General features: G+C 43.1%; 1 protein-coding gene across 2 annotated transcripts in view; it reads right to left on the reverse strand.

The window, feature by feature from the left end:
* HECW2 (HECT, C2 and WW domain containing E3 ubiquitin protein ligase 2) overlaps positions 1 to 15,697 on the reverse strand; it is a 159,998-nt gene that overhangs the window by 20,959 nt on the left and 123,342 nt on the right. For both annotated transcript variants that reach the window (XM_068137985.1, XM_068137986.1), the window contains 5 exons: positions 14,493 to 14,627; positions 10,521 to 10,623; positions 9,433 to 9,529; positions 7,025 to 7,108; positions 3,332 to 3,441 (listed from right to left, as the gene is read on the reverse strand). In XM_068137985.1, coding sequence (XP_067994086.1) covers positions 3,332 to 3,441; positions 7,025 to 7,108; positions 9,433 to 9,529; positions 10,521 to 10,623; positions 14,493 to 14,627 — 529 coding nt within the window. The remainder of the gene's footprint in view (positions 1 to 3,331; positions 3,442 to 7,024; positions 7,109 to 9,432; positions 9,530 to 10,520; positions 10,624 to 14,492; positions 14,628 to 15,697) is intronic.

Consider the following 15,697-nt stretch of genomic DNA (forward strand, 5'->3'; position numbering starts at 1 on the left):
CTATATTAATCTTCTCACCCCCAGCTTTTGTAACATTACATCCCTCCCCTGCATGGCTGTGTAGACATGCCCAACAAAACCCTCAGAGGACATTTAAAATACCTCCTGCTCTCAGCACACAGGTTGTCAACCACTCATCAGCAGCTGTGGACATCTAATAGGCCCATAATGCACTGGAAATACAAGTGGACAGTTCAGAAGCACTTACAGGAAGACTGCTGTCTTTTAAGTGTCAGTTCCTCATCTGAGGGGTTTTTGGCTCCTTGCATTAAACCAAGCCCATACAGAATGTTTGTTATTCTGGGTGAAGGCATGAGAGTGTCAGGTTCAGAAAGAACGTGCATCCGCTCAGCCCTGTGGGCAGAAGCAGAGGGAGGAGGGCAGCCCCCTCAGCCACACAGCACACGTATCTGACAGGAAAGGCAGCAAGCACAGCCTGCGGAAGTGGCTGCTGGAAGGCTCCACAGAGCTGAGCTCTGCACAGAGCAGAGAGAGCCAACAAGCCAGAGCAGTTTGAACATTGAATGCCATTTGCAGGTCTTTAAAAGACCTGTCTGACCAGAAAGACACTTGCCACTTGTTCTAGGCTTGGAGTGATGTGTGGGAGGAACAGGAAGCATCAGGGAATCCTCAAAGCTCCAACTGGAGCATGTAGAACACTTCTGGCTAAAGAAATCATGACCATTGATTAATCTGTAGTGGTTATTCTCTTTTACTGAGGGCACCAAGGGCTTCTAGTGATGCACTCACCTGAATCATGTGATAGGACAAGGGGCAATGGATATTAACTACTGCACAGGAGGTTCCATCTCAATGTGAGGATGAACTCCACTGTAAGGGTCACAGAGCACTGGAACAGGCTTCCCCAGAGAGGTTGTGGAGTCTCCTTCTCTGGAGACTTTCAAACCCCATCTGGATGTGTTCCTGTGTGCCCTGCACTAGATTATATGGTTATGTGGTCCTGCTCTGGCGCCAGCAGGGGGGTTGCACTTGATGATCTCTGGAGGTCTCTTCCAACCTCCTGTGATCCTGAGAAAACTTCCAGAAACCTGAAACTTCCAGAACCTTCTGCCCTTATTTTGTTTACTTCAGCTTGGGTCAAAGTAGGTACCAGAATGTAGTTACCAAAAACACAGCAAGTTAACTTTCATCCTAACCCCTAGAAGAAGTCTTTGCTGAGATACCACAGAACATCAACCTGGCAACACATTAATTCATGGTTCACGAATCAGCAGTGTATTATTCTGTCAGCACATGACAAGTCCAGGTTACAAATCAGATGCATATGCCAAGAAATTCTTGGGCAATTATAGTGATTACTTCCGCCTTGGGAACAAAAGATGTTAATGGAAGAGCTAAAAACACCAGTGATGTGCTAATCATATTTGATTTTCAAAGAGGCTATATTCTAAAGCAGATATAAAGAGCAGCTTCATGACTATTCATCCTTCCCAAAAAAGAAAGTACAACCAATTGTGATGGGTCTGAACAATGGATCCTTAACAACCTCTGCAGCAGCAGCCAGTTTGGCTGATAAAACAAACACAGAGCCTCCATACAAACGATGGGCTATTTACAGTTTCTCATCAAAAAAGTCATTTGTACACCAAGGCAAACATGCACATTTGCAGGGTGATGGGGAGATTCTCTCTCTGTTTTTCTGTGAAACAGAATAGAGCTCACAATTTTATGGAGAATGAGACTAAAACCATCACTGTTGGTCCTTTGCTGTGTGCTGCTACTTTGAGGATCAATGAGAACATCTCATGTTAAAGATGGAAATCATCCTGAAATGCTTTTGGTGCAGTGGAGCCCTGCCCAGCACACTTTGGTGAAATTGTATTCCTGAAAGCCAAAGCATGTTACTCAGAGCAGACTGCTAGGTTTGGGGATGGAAATCAGGTGCACACATGTAGATTTCATTATTCCTTCTTTTTTTTCCAGAGGGAAGAAATTATATCTAAACCATGTATATGACAAAAATATCAATACATGTGAACATTATATATTGCTGCTTTGCAGAATTCTTTAAGACCATTTTGATAGTTTCTTCAAATAGATCCTACAGAGGTCCTACGTCCAGCAGCAGGAAAAGCCACCACTCAGGATGTGTTTATTAATGATTTTAATCTGGTTTCTAGGACATTAAGATGTTTATGATTGTGAACTAGAAAAAAAACTCTCATGAAAATCACAGAATAGTTTAGGTTTGAAGGGACCCTAATGATCAGCTAGTTCCAAATCCTCTGCCATGAACAGGGACATCGCCTACTAGACCAGGTTGCTCAAGGCCCCGTACAACCTGGCTTTCAACACTGCAGGCTTGGAGCCTCCACAACTCCTCTGGGCATCCTGTTCCAGTGCCTCACCACCCTTGTGAGGAATGACAGCATTTTACTAATAAAATTTTCCTGCCACCTGGAACTACCTAGAGCTGGTTACATCCCAAATGCTCTCAACTTATGTAGACTTTTGCTCTCAAATTTGTAAAACATTCCCTTAAGTCACTTCCTATTTACTGCAGTGGTTTTATTTTACTGACCTATTATCTTCTTCAGAAAATTAAGAACAGTGACATCTATGAACTTCAAACTGCTGTACTCAGCCTGCAGAGGTCAAACGGAGCCTGTCCTATTTGAAATCATTTAGCTCTGACCCACGGCTGGCTTACTAGATCTCACATTGTTAATTCTTGAGGCATCAAAATCCTGGCACGAGCAGTCAGTTATTTCACATCAGTGAAAGACAAGTTTGTGTGTTTTACAAGTCAGAACAAAATCACAACCTCTGAAGTTGTACCACCCTAATCTTTTCTACTGGCAAAACGTCTTGTGAGCTTGAGGCAAAGGTTCAGGTCTGACAATCAAATGCAACCACATTTGTTGACTTGGCTCAAAAAAAGACTAAATTTTTGTTGTTGCTGGAGCAATAGAACTTGGATCTTCAGAAAGGTGGAAGTCATTACATGCAACATAATGTAAGGTAAATGATGGGACTGGCTCTACTGCAGTATCTGACAGATACCATTGTCATGAAAGTACTGCAATGAGAAGTTCACTGACCACTCACTCTCAGAGAGTACTTCAGCTCATGTAAATTTGCCCATCTGAAAAATCGGGGAACCATGAAGGGGAAGAAGTCAGAGTTTCCAAACAGTAGATTCTCAGCTTTAGGCAGCCACAGTCTTCAACAAACAAAACCATACTCAAACAACTTTTCTGCTGTTTTTATTCCCTGACTATACGAAGGCAGCAGGATTGCAACTGGACTGGAAGCAGTCCTTACCAAGAAGGAAGATAATTGAATTTGTACAGCCCCTGCAGAAACTCACCTGGAGAGTTCTGGGGCGAAGACACTGGTGAGCCTCTTGGGGACTGGCAATAACTGGGATGAAGTAAGGCATGTGGTGGAACATAGGACATGATCTCCTCCTCAAACAAGCTGGTAAAAAGGAACAGATAAGAAATAACAAGTTTATTTGAAGGAATGGCATTTTTCACTTTCCAGGAATGACTCTCTAGTTACCAACCTGCATTCTCTGGCAGTCACTTGCCTATTTCCACTAGGCACATTGAATTGTGCCACAAAATCCTTTACTGTCATTCCCTCAAGCAGATCTTGGCAGAGCAGGAAAAGTAGTAATTACTGCTTTGGTAGGACATCACTACACATAATGTGGTATTTCTTTTCAGGGTATTTAGTCTTTAAAATTTGCCCTTTTTTTCTCATCACTTGAGTTCTCATTATATCACTGTCAATAAGCTTAGTCACACCTTCCTGGGAAAAGCTCGGCAATGCTGCACAAAGACTAGGAAGAGAGACAACCTTTCTAAGTCACCAGGATTAAGAATCACATCTAAAGTTGTTGAGTGCATTAAGCTTGCCAGCATAAGTTATTTCTTTATTTCATCTTTAAAGCTAACACTGTTGCTGGAACAGGGACCCCATTCAGTCTGAGTTACTTCTTGCCTCACCTATCTGTTATTGCTACACAACTTGAAGAGAAGAACAATAGACATTCTGCAGCCTGATCACTGCATCTGTGTACATAGAGTCTGGATATAAATCACAGTTTCAGTCTTCTCCCAAAACTGACAGAAGTGAATCCAGAAAGTGGCAAAATATGTAATATAAGATATCGAAGTCCATATTGGATGTTAAACACAACACAGGTAACAGTAAAATGTTGAGATGTCAAAACTCTTTTTAAAAGTGGAGCTGCTGAAAGAATCACAAGCCAACCTTTCACTATCAAGCTCAAAGCAATGTCCACATAAAAGGGGTGTCAGTTACTAAGCTGTTTTACCAAACAAAGGACTAGAAAAGCTTTTTGCACAAGGATCTTTTTGGAGAAGGTTTTTCTTCTGCCAGTTTATTTACATTCATGCCCATGGGTTGTTTTCCTGCAGGTTGCATCTTGATGCTGAAAATCTAAAGCATTGTTTCAATCCTAAAGTAAATTAAGAATTAAAATGATGAATTTTGCTGTATGCCAAACAAGGTATTTAGAGGAAACATCTGAAGCACAATATATAATGCTGTTCTTAGGGTAATTAAAGAAATGATGTATTGTACCTCCTTTGGTCCCTAAACACATAAGCATTGGCTGGCTTGCTTTTAGTTATCTGCAGCTAACTGAAGCATGTGAAAAATGTAGTGTTCTCAAGCAATAAAAATATTCAAAATAGTGATTGCACTCTGATGTTTACTACAACTCAGAATGGTTTACAGGATGATACCATTCCCCCAAACTGAAGGAACAGAGGTGTGCAAATGGGTCATTCAACCAGTTGTGGTGGTTTTAGGCTATGCCTTTACAATTTAGTTGCAGATTTCGAGCAGAAAAGTAGAAAAATATAAATAAATCACTATTGGGTGTGCTTCTAACTGAGTTGGTCTGGCAAAGTTAATGCTGGGGGGAAACTTCAACCCACCGCACCAGTCGAGCTACATAGAGAACCCAAGTGTCCTGAGCCCCAGGAGGATTTTGAGTCATTGTGATTAGAGTGCTGGCTTTTCAGGATTTCACAGAGAAGGGTCATGACACCCTGCCAGAAGCTACTGATAAAAATAAAAACCCACCAAGACTGCACAATGGTGAGAAAAGAGATTTCATCATCTCAGTGCACCACTATTTTAACTTGGCCCACTGATATGTACTCACAGTAAGCTCACAGTCGCTCAGTCTAGTCTGAAGGCTTAACACCCAACATTTTCAGAAACTAATGGAAGCACAGGTAACATTTTATCAATGATATGTCCTCAATACTATTAGGTTATCAGTGAAATGGGAAGAAGATCCTCAAGCAAGGCTTTACAGTTACATATTTGTCTGAGAAAAATGTAGATTAAGAGAATTAAAATCTGAAGAATATGAGAAAGTTATTCCAAGGAGGCACTGGCTACTACTTTTCTCTTCAAAATCAGTTTTGCTGATTATTGCCTTCCTACAAGAGAAAGATTACAATCAAAATCTTGAATTGGCTCTATTCTCACTGTAAGAATTATCTGCAGTCTTTACTGTTAACAGAACACCAGAAGGAACAAAATCTAGTCAAAGATCAGAGATAAAATCTTTATTTAAAAGCAAACAGCTGAAGCCACATTTTTCTACGTAAAACCTGTGTCATAGCCACATGTTATTGATCAAAACAAAAAATCTTAAAAGGTTTTTTAAGAAACAACATGCATGTTTGAAAAAAGCTTCAGCACAACTTCAAAATTATTTTTTTAAAGCTGTAATTAATTCAGAGATTAAGGGACCAGATTGTCACTATGCAACCTGACCTCAGAATGCTACTACCAATGCCAATCTTATTTCACTGGATTGTTTTAAATGTACTCCTGAACAGAATAGATAGAATAGAATAGAATAGACCAGACCAGGTTGGAAGAGACCTTCAAGATCATCATGTCCAACCTATCATCCAACACCACCCAACCAACTAAACCATGGCACCAAGCACCCCATCAAGTCTCCTCCTGAACACCTCCAGTGATGGTGACTCCACCACCTCCCCGGGCAGCACATTCCAATGGGCAATCACACTCTCTGTGTAAAACTTCCTCCTAACCTCCAGCCTAAACCTTCCCTGGCGCAGCCTGAGACTATGTCCTCTTGTTCTGGTGCTGGTTGCCTGGGAGAAGAGACCAACCTCTGTCTGTCTACAACCCCCCTTCAGGTAGTTGTAGAGAGCAATAAGGTCACCCCGAGTCTCCTCCTCTCCAGGCTAAGCAACCCCAGCTCCCTCAGTCTCTCCTCATAGGGCTTGTGTTCCAAGCCCCTCACCAACTTTGTTGCCCTTCTCTGGACATGCTCCAGCAAGTCAACATCCTTCCTAAACTGAGGAGCCCAGAACTGGACACAGTACTCGAGGTGCGGCCTAGCCAGTGCAGTATACAGGGGCAGAATGACCTCCCTGCTCCTGCTGGCCACACTGTTCCTGATGCAGGCCAGGATGCCATTGGCCCTCTTGGCTGCCTGGATGACTGCCTGGCAGTTCTTGATGAACTGTTACACTGGATGGGAATACAACATGGAGACACAAGGGGTGAATTCTAGAAAAAAAACAAACCTGCATTTCATCACAGTGAAGAGGCAGCATGGTGTTAAGTAATAAAAGCACATTGACAACCACAGATGTATTCTTAAAAGCAGAACAAGGCACACTCTTGCAGAGAGGTCTAAACTGTACTACCTAGCTGCCTGCAACAGGACAAGAAAAGGTGGTCTGGGCAAAGCCACATAAATCACAAGAACAGCACTCTTGCACTTGCCTTTCCTTGTGGCTTATTAACAAATATCACATTCCAGCACTCTTATGAAAAAACCCTGTGACCTCCAACTACCATCTACAGACTAAACATGATGAAAATAAAGAACCTGACCTGACAGCTCTAGCTGTCCCAGCTGCAAGGCCAAGTACTGAAGAGGGCACTAAATGAGCACACACTTCTCACTGAAAGGCTCCTCAGCAGCTTCAACAGCATGTTCCAGAGGTGTGCTGAGAGCAGCAGTGCATACCTGAGTAACATGACAAGGTCTGCATCGCTGGATAAACGCACCAGCCCAGGTGTCCCCTCTGTCCGGATGAACTGGATCTTCTCCCTAAGTAAGCAAAACAAAAACCAACTTCTGAGTTATGCTTCTACATTTCAGATACCATTTTTCCCCTGCCACAGCACGGCCATGTGAGCAGCAACACACTACAAACAGCTAACTTCTGATAAATGATTCTTCTGTTGCTCTCATCTCCTCCATCCTCAGGCTGCTTCAAGCAGCATAGCCATGCAATCAGTAACAAAATAAATAATCCTTCGAGCTCACACTAGTTGTTTCTCTGAATCCCAAGCAGGAGGCTGAGCCCTGCAGGAGGACATTGCTATTTGGAAAGTGAGCTGTTTAAAGAGGGACTGACTTTTCTGAACCTGTGCACAAATGCAAGCCATATTTTACAAATGCACACCTGCCTTCTTAAAAGAGAGGGGGTTGTACCACACTGCATTTAAGAGCTCTTCCAGAAAAACCCTTGTACTGCATCTCTCCATCCCTGTCCCACCCAGGCACACACCCTTGCTCCCAGACCCAGTTCGGTCACTGCGACGGACCTCTAGGCATCCAAAACTCATGGTAACACATGGATTTTTAGACAAAAAGGATAATAAAACTAGTAATAGTCAGACATTTTATGCAATTTCCCAACAGATTAATTTGCTCACATTTCAAATCAAGCCTGGTGTGACAAACTTGACAAACTTGTCTGTAGTGCTACAAGTGCAGTACAGGAACTGTTTTGATAGACTAAGAACTGTAGATTTGTATTTTTCTCCTTTTCTCTTTATTTTCTAGAGAATGTGTGTTCTGCTAGTATGTAACTATAGACTAGACAGCTAGGACTTTTTTAGAGGGTAAACCAAAACTTTAACACGGAAGTCTCATCACAAAACTTGTTACAATATGATGCTTTGGGAAAACACAAAACAGGGCAGCTTGTTGAATTCTAGGAACTTGCAGAGATCATTAAGTCACACTATGAGAAGGGGAAAAATGAAAAGTACTGCTGCCTGCTGTGCATCAAATTTAGTGTCCAGGAATAGATGTAGTCACAGAATCAAATAACCACAGAATGGTGGGTGTTGGAAGGGGCCTTTGGAAATCATTTAGTCCAACACCCCTGCCAAAGGAGGTACACCTAGATCAGGCTGCCCAGGATCACAATACTCAGGTGGGTTTGAAAAGTTTCCACAGAATAAGGCTCCGCAGCCTTTCTGAGCAGCCTGGCACCCTCAAAGTAATAAAGTTTCTCCTCTAGTTCAAGTGATACCTCCTGTGTTCCAGCTTGTACTTCTTGCCTCTTGCCCTATCAGTGGCCACCACTTAGAAGAGCCCAGTCGCATCCTCATGACCTCCACCCTTTAAATATTTACATGCATTGAGAAGAACCCCTCTCAGACTTCTCTTTTTCCTGACTAAACAGCCCAGGGTCTCTCAGCTTTTCCTCCTCAGAGAGATGCACTAACTGCCTTAGCTTCTTCATGGTCCTCTGCTGGGCTCTCTGAAGTAGTTTCCTGTTCCTCTTGAATCAGGGAACCCAAAACTGGACACAGTACTCCCCATGCAGCCTCACTAAGGCAGAATAGAGGGGGAGGAGAACCTCCCCTAAACATTCTTAGTGCATCCCATATGAGTCCTAATCACAGAACAGATTAGGTTGGAAAGGACCTTAGAGATCATGTAGTTGCAAACCCCTCTGCCATGTCTAGTAGGAAACCTCCTACTAAGACCAGGCTGCTCAGCCTAATCACCAGAACTCAAGTTCTTAGTTACTCCACCTTTTACATTTAAGCACCTGCATTAAAGTATCTCTGCGCAGGACACACTTTAAGAGGCATCTTGCCACTTGCTGGATGTTACTTTTTAGCACTTCCAGGGAGTTACAAGCACCACGCAACAGTCAGACATCCTCCTTGCCCAGATCTTGCTGCACTACTCAGAAACCTGTAATCATTTTGTATATTGTGGAGAAACACTACAATTCTGACTTATGTCGGACTGCTTCCAAGGTCATTAGGTCAGGACAGCTCTTCTGTAAATGTGCGCTGAGAAGGGTAGGACAAAACTATATCCCATACTGCCTGAGGCTGCCAAGATGTACACACACTCCAACAGATGGGCGTGTCTTGGTACGGTTTGTGGACCAGCAGAGGTCCCACACCAGTTATTCCAAAAATCTTCTTGTAGGCAACTTTATTTGGTAGTAACACATCACTTCTGTTCTCCTAGACTTGACTTCAGGCAGTTGCACAGGAATACAGTACAAAACTATTTCTGACAGAATGAGTTTCATAGGCCACAAATCTACAACTTATTCTGTTTCACTGCTAATTTTACAGGAAGAGGATAATTCTCATTAGCATCACTGATTTTGTTACCTGAGTGAATGATTCCTGGTAAGATCTGGCTGACGCTCTTGTAGAATTTCAAAGATATTGGGTTGCCGTAGAAATGCAACAATCTTGTCATTGTAAGCTGAAAATGTCAACAAAAATACCATGCTGAAACAAGGAGACACTAAAACAAGAGGACTGCATTCCTTCTGAGCTTTTAACAATAATGGCACCAGACTTCAGCTTCATAGGTTTAATTTTAGCAGTATTATGTGAATGCCTTTTCATGTAGGGCTCCTAATTCAACTATCACTTAGGGAACATGCTTCCTCGTTATGAAATAAATCTCACTGTGACACATTCCTCCTACTTTTAACAGATCAAATTTTGTCAGCAATTTCTGTTTTCTCACTCATATTAGCTAAGGTGGAACTACAATAGTCATTGCTACAATCAAGTCACAGGGACCTTGGTTTTCACTGCACCAAAATCCATTCTCAAACATTAACCAGTCACTTGAAACACCCTTATCAAATCCTCTCTGACTGCTGAGGCTGCAATGCATGCCCCCTGCCCATAGTAAAAGGAAGGATTCCAGTGAGTAGAGATTTTCAACTAAACATGCCCCAGTACAAAGAGATCCTGAGAGTCAATTTCTTTTGATTCAGCACAGCGTGGCAGCTCGTGGATTCAATAAGCTCAATGATCCTCTTGGTGGCACACCAGGCACTAAAATTTCTGTGTATGTAACGGAGAACAGAATTTAAGATACTGACTAATTCCAAGCTGATTAACACTTCCTGGAATCCAGCCAAAATAGATGCTCAGAAGTTGTAAAAGAAAAAAAATCACCAGGCATACAGAGTCCAATTAGGACACAACTTGGCTTGCTGGCTTCAACTCCTCCTGTCACTGCGTGGAGTAAGTGAAACTAGAGAGGTAGTAGTTTTACAACAGTTACTTGGCTCTGCACAGACACTTTTCAGTATTATCCCTGCAGGCTGCAAATCAGCAGCTGAGAAGTGCTGATGGACAGAAGTAAACCATAACAATTGCTAACTTCCACCCTGGCCAACAAAAGCCCAGCAGTGCACTGCAACACCATAGTGTCATGGAGAATGTCTCTGACATACCCACTGGAACCACATCCTGATACTGAGCTCTGCTGACTGTATTAAATGTGCTAGATGGTCTTGGCAGAACTGGTGGTCCTGCATGACGAGAGTCCTCTCCAACCTGAAAAAGTGCAAACAATCACAATCAACATCTCTGTGCCAGCAGATATTCTCCAGTATGTGAAAGTGAGAACTCACATGGCTTCATACTGAGCACGTACACACACTGTCCTCAGTAAGCACTGCAGCAGCAATCAGCTGTGTTCCATGACATGGTATGAGGTTTAACAATGCCAAGTGCTGGGTCCTGCACTTGGGTCACAACGACCCCGTGAACATCCCAGGCTTGGGGAAGAGTGGCTGGAAAGTTGCCTGGCAGAAAAGGACCTGAGAGTGTTGATGATAGCCAGCTGAACATGAACTAGCAGCATGCCCAGGAGGCCAAGAAGGCCACCAGCATCCTGGCCTGGATGAGGAACCAGTGTGACCAGCAGGACCAGGGAAGTGATTGTGTCCCTGTACTCAGCGCTGGTGAGGCCACACCTTGAATACTGGGTTCAGTTTTGTGCCCCTCACTCCAAGGACATTGAGGTGCTGGAGTGTCCAGAGGGCAACAAAGCTGGTGAAGGGTCTGGAGAACAGGTCTGGTGAGGAGCAGCTGAGAGATGTGGGGTTGTTTAGTCTGGAGAAGAGAAGGCTGAGGAGAGACCTCACTGCTCTCTACAACTTCCTGAAAGGAGGTTGCAGTGAGGTGGAGGCTGGTCTCTTCTCCCCGGTATCAGATGATAGAACAAGAGGAAATGGCCTGAAATTGTGCCAGGGGAGGTTTAGGTTGGGGACTAGGAAACATTTCTTTCCTGCAAGCATAGTCAGGCATTGGAACAGGCTGTCCAGGGAGGTGGTAGAGTCACCGTCCCTGGAGGTATTCAAGAAATGTGTGGACATGGCACTTGGGGACATGGTTTAATGGCCATAGCGGTGTTAGGTCAACAGTTGGACTCAATGATCTTGGAGGTCTTTTCCAACCCGAACACTTCTATGATTGTATGAACTGATTGAATATTTATTGCTATTTTTAATTTGAAATTTTTAGAAATTTTTAGAATAAACCAGGTTGGAAGAGACCTTCAAGATCATTGCATCCAACCCATCAACCAATCCAACCCACCTAAACAACTAACCCATGGTACCAAGCACCCCATCAAGTCTCCTCCTGAAAACCTCCAATGACGGCGACTCCACCACCTCCTTGGGCAGCCCATTCCAATGGGCAATCACTCTCTCTGTATAGAATTTCTTCCTAACATCCAACCTAAACCTCCCCTGGCGCAGCCTGAGACTGTGTCCTCTTGTTCTGGTGCTGGCTGCCTGGGAGAAGAGACCATCATCTGCCTGTCTACAACCTCCCTTCAGGTAGTTGTAGAGAGTGATAAGATCACCCTTGAGTCTCCTCTTCTCCAGGCTAAGCAACCCCAGCTCCCTCAGTCTTTCCTCATAGGGCTTGTGTTCCAAACCCCTCACCAACTTCGTTGCCCTAAGTAATAGTCCTGCTCTGAAGAGAGACTAAATAATTCAATCTGGGAATCCCCTCGGAGGGTCTTTTGCACTTCACTGACATCTTCATCTATGGTAAAGCTTCCAAGAATCAAACTCTGCTCCTTCATTACCATGTGTCACCTCTGTGCACTAATGGAGCTTCCCAGCTTCCCTACATGTGAACTGAAAATAAGTCAGAAAAACTGAAGTAGGAAGATAAAGAAGCAAATTCACATTCAGGCAAGGTAAACGAGTCTGTAAACACTATAAACATGTTCCCTACAATCAGTCAGTGAAACTGTTCTAATTTGTGTTTCCCTTCCGGGATAAAAAAAATAAAAGCATAGAAATGGGTTTTTTTTAGGGTAGAACCACAATGTAAAATTGTTCCTGGTAGCATCTGTGATGTCAGGGCAACTCCTGCACTCTTCTGTGTGCTGAGGCTTCAGCCATTTCCAGAGAGTCAGTATTTTCTATATAAAACATTGTGTTCAACCCCTTTCCATCTTCCTGGACCTTTATATTCACTTCTCAGTTCCTCTGCCTGCATGTAATGGTCAGCATTTGAACTGCACTTCCAATCTTCAAAGAACTCTAAAACATCTAACTGAGAAAGATCAAAGAATATAAAGTTTGTTTTTAAATCCAGGCTCTGAAATCACAAATGGGCAAAAGTTCTGATATATCTCCTGAGATATTTGTGCTCCCTGATAATACCCTCAGAAAAATGAAGAAATATTTCCTGCAGGCACTGTGCTGGAAATGGAATGCTATTATTATTAGCTCCAGCTTTACACTGCAGTTCAGCTTCAGCTAAAAAGGCATTCCTTCCACTGGCTTGTGTTTGCTTTAGAGCATCTCCTTGTCAAAACTGGGTCAGTGGCTTCAGCACACCAACGTTTATGGCAAGGTAAATCCAAAGAAAAGTATCTTGGGTGTTCTTTTCATCAAGGATTCATTTCCTGCAATTTCTATACAATTCCTTGTTGCAGTGGTCTTAGAAGAGAGAAAACAGCTCCAAATGTGCAATACTTAAGTCATAAGCACAGAAGAAAAAGTGGTGTTCAGATGCATACATATGCATATTAATAAGCACCATTACGTCACTAATCCCCAAATGGGAATAATGTATTGCTGTGTTTGAGATTAGTATTCAGAGTTTTACTTCTATTCAAGTTACAATGGCAATAGTATCAAGGAAATATGTCTAACATCACATTTAGAAACATGGTTTGAGGATTTTTACTTATCTGAGTGGGACATTTTGACACATAATGAGCAGTGTGTAAATGCAAAATACATGACTTCCTGCAGGGTAAGTGACACTTATTTTGCAGTATTGACAACTTCAGCAGCACAGGTGATGTGGCTCTCTCTGTTTTAAGTGCAAAGTTTTGACATGATGCTTAGAGAAAGATAATTTCAGTGCACATTTGTTAAAGTTAGGGAAAAAACCTTTTTTCTGCTCTGTTATACATCAATTACAACAGCAATACTTGCTTTGCTTTATTGAAGATCTACAGAGTTGTATGAAGACCTTTCCAGCTTCCTTGCCTGCTGTAAGACATCATGGCCTGCACCACATCACCAAATTGATAGAAAATGGTATTTAAACTCATTTGTGAAATATAGTTTATAGTGGGGTTGGGGGCTGGAAAGCGCACTGGGTGACTAACCCATGTTCACATAGGATATGACAAAGTGTGCAGCCAGTGGCAGGGCACTCACTCATTGCAGCTGAGCAAAAGCACTGTTAGGCAAGTGGCAGACCTCTGTCAGAACTTCATCTGCCACAAGACTGAGCTATAAAAAGTATCAAAGCATTTGTCTTGCCATTCTGAATTCCTGACATGGAGCAGCCCCACCTGAAAAGACAACTTTTGGCCACGAATGTGGAGGTTAAGTACAACTGAAGCCTAAGTCACTGTGCATACACTTGCTCTTAAGTAAAAAGAAGTCACAACAGAAGTGTGGACACTGCTGGTGAAAATGGTCCATAGTGAGATAACCAGCAGAACAGTATTTTCCATGTGTTTCTGTTCAGAAAGCAGAGATGAAACACATGTACCAAAGCAGTCTGATAGGTCTCTTTGTGGGAGAAGTTTTTATACCTATTCAGAAAGCTGCACATCTGGGTGGACACAAACTCATACACTTCTCACAACTCTTTGCAGAGGTTTGTCAAAATACTGAGCAGACAGCAATGCACATTCTGACAGTGAAAGACAGGCCACCTGTGGTTGATGGGGTTACTGAACATTCAAAGGAAGAGAAACCCCTGTCTGGTGTTTTTTCTCTGCAACCAGATGTTTCAACAGCTAGCAGATAAGATCACAAATCTTTAAGATGAGTGCTGTATGCTTACAGAGGAATCATGCTCCCCACAACATGGAATCATAAGCAGAAAATGTGAATGAGGAAGATGATGGCAGAGAAGGGGTAGACCCATCTTACCTCCCCAGCACTGTGGCTGCGCTGTCTTGTTAAGTGCTGCCGATGGACTAACGCACTAGTGGGCCTGCTGCTCTGCAAGGGGAGCCGGGGGTCAATGAACGTGGTGGTGCGGGAGTTGTGGTCAACAAAGAAAGCCTGGAGAAGAAAGGAGAGAGAGGATTTAAAGAAAATACTAGGTTTTACTGTGCACGTTACTGTGGCTCATGTTTCCCTTTGGTGGAACAGGGATAAGAGTTTTCTATCTCACCAAAGGGATCAATTCTTTAATGCCATACCTCATTCATGCCTAGAAAGCCATTTCACATTCTCAGCTGACAAGCATCAGAAGATTGTCAAGAAAACCGAAACGTTAAATAAAAGTAACCCTGGTGTATTCTCCCTTTCATTCCCTTATGGCACTAAGTGGCAAAGTCACTCCCGTTTGTGAATTCTTTACCATATAACTATGAACACAAGTTGCATATATGCCAAGTGATGAACCATGACTATAGGCCAGCAGGCATTTTTGCCATCTTCCTGATACAGCCATTTTATGTTTGCTAACATTTAAACCAAAAAAAGGTCAGTCAGAGGTACAAAGATGATGCCAACAAACATTCAAACCAGGCAGCTGGTGAGAACTTCCACAGAGTGGCCAGATAGCCTCTTGCTGAAAGCAAGGTCACAGGAGCATGTATCTCAGAAAATGAAAATCTCCTCCAAGTCTGTCCAATCTGTACCAAAAGGATTTCTAAGCACTGAAATTTAAGCTCTTTCCAGTGTTAGTGTTGCACTTGGAAACCAGCACTGCTCTATTTTAGCACACTTGGCTTTTTCCAGTCACAATTCTGGGAAAGTGAAAGTGGCCAAAAAAAAGATCCTGGTTTTGAGCAGGAGAGTTACAGGAAAGAGTTATCTGGTTTGAGGAATTAAGGGCTCTGGACCAGAGAGGTGGTCAGAGACTGTGGGAGCTATTTCTGTGTTTGGATACCCATGAGGTATTCTGACCACAGTTTCACAAACAATTTGGCCCTGCGGTACCAGGAAAAGAAACATCCTCACCTTCCCCCCTCCTGACCACTTGTCCCAGCCCTTGAGTGTCCTTCCTGCCCTGTGCTGGCACGAGTGTTTTTGTAGCCAGGCACTGAACCCAGCTGGGCAGCTGGTCTAGGCAAAAATGACTCTTTTTGGCCCTCTGCCTGCTGGTTCCTCTAACCCTGGTCAGC

The sequence above is a fragment of the Melanerpes formicivorus genome, unplaced genomic scaffold, assembly GCF_026170545.1.
Source record: "Melanerpes formicivorus ecotype bairdi unplaced genomic scaffold, bMelFor1.0.p_v2 SCAF_5, whole genome shotgun sequence".
Classification (NCBI taxonomy): Eukaryota; Metazoa; Chordata; class Aves; order Piciformes; family Picidae; genus Melanerpes; species Melanerpes formicivorus.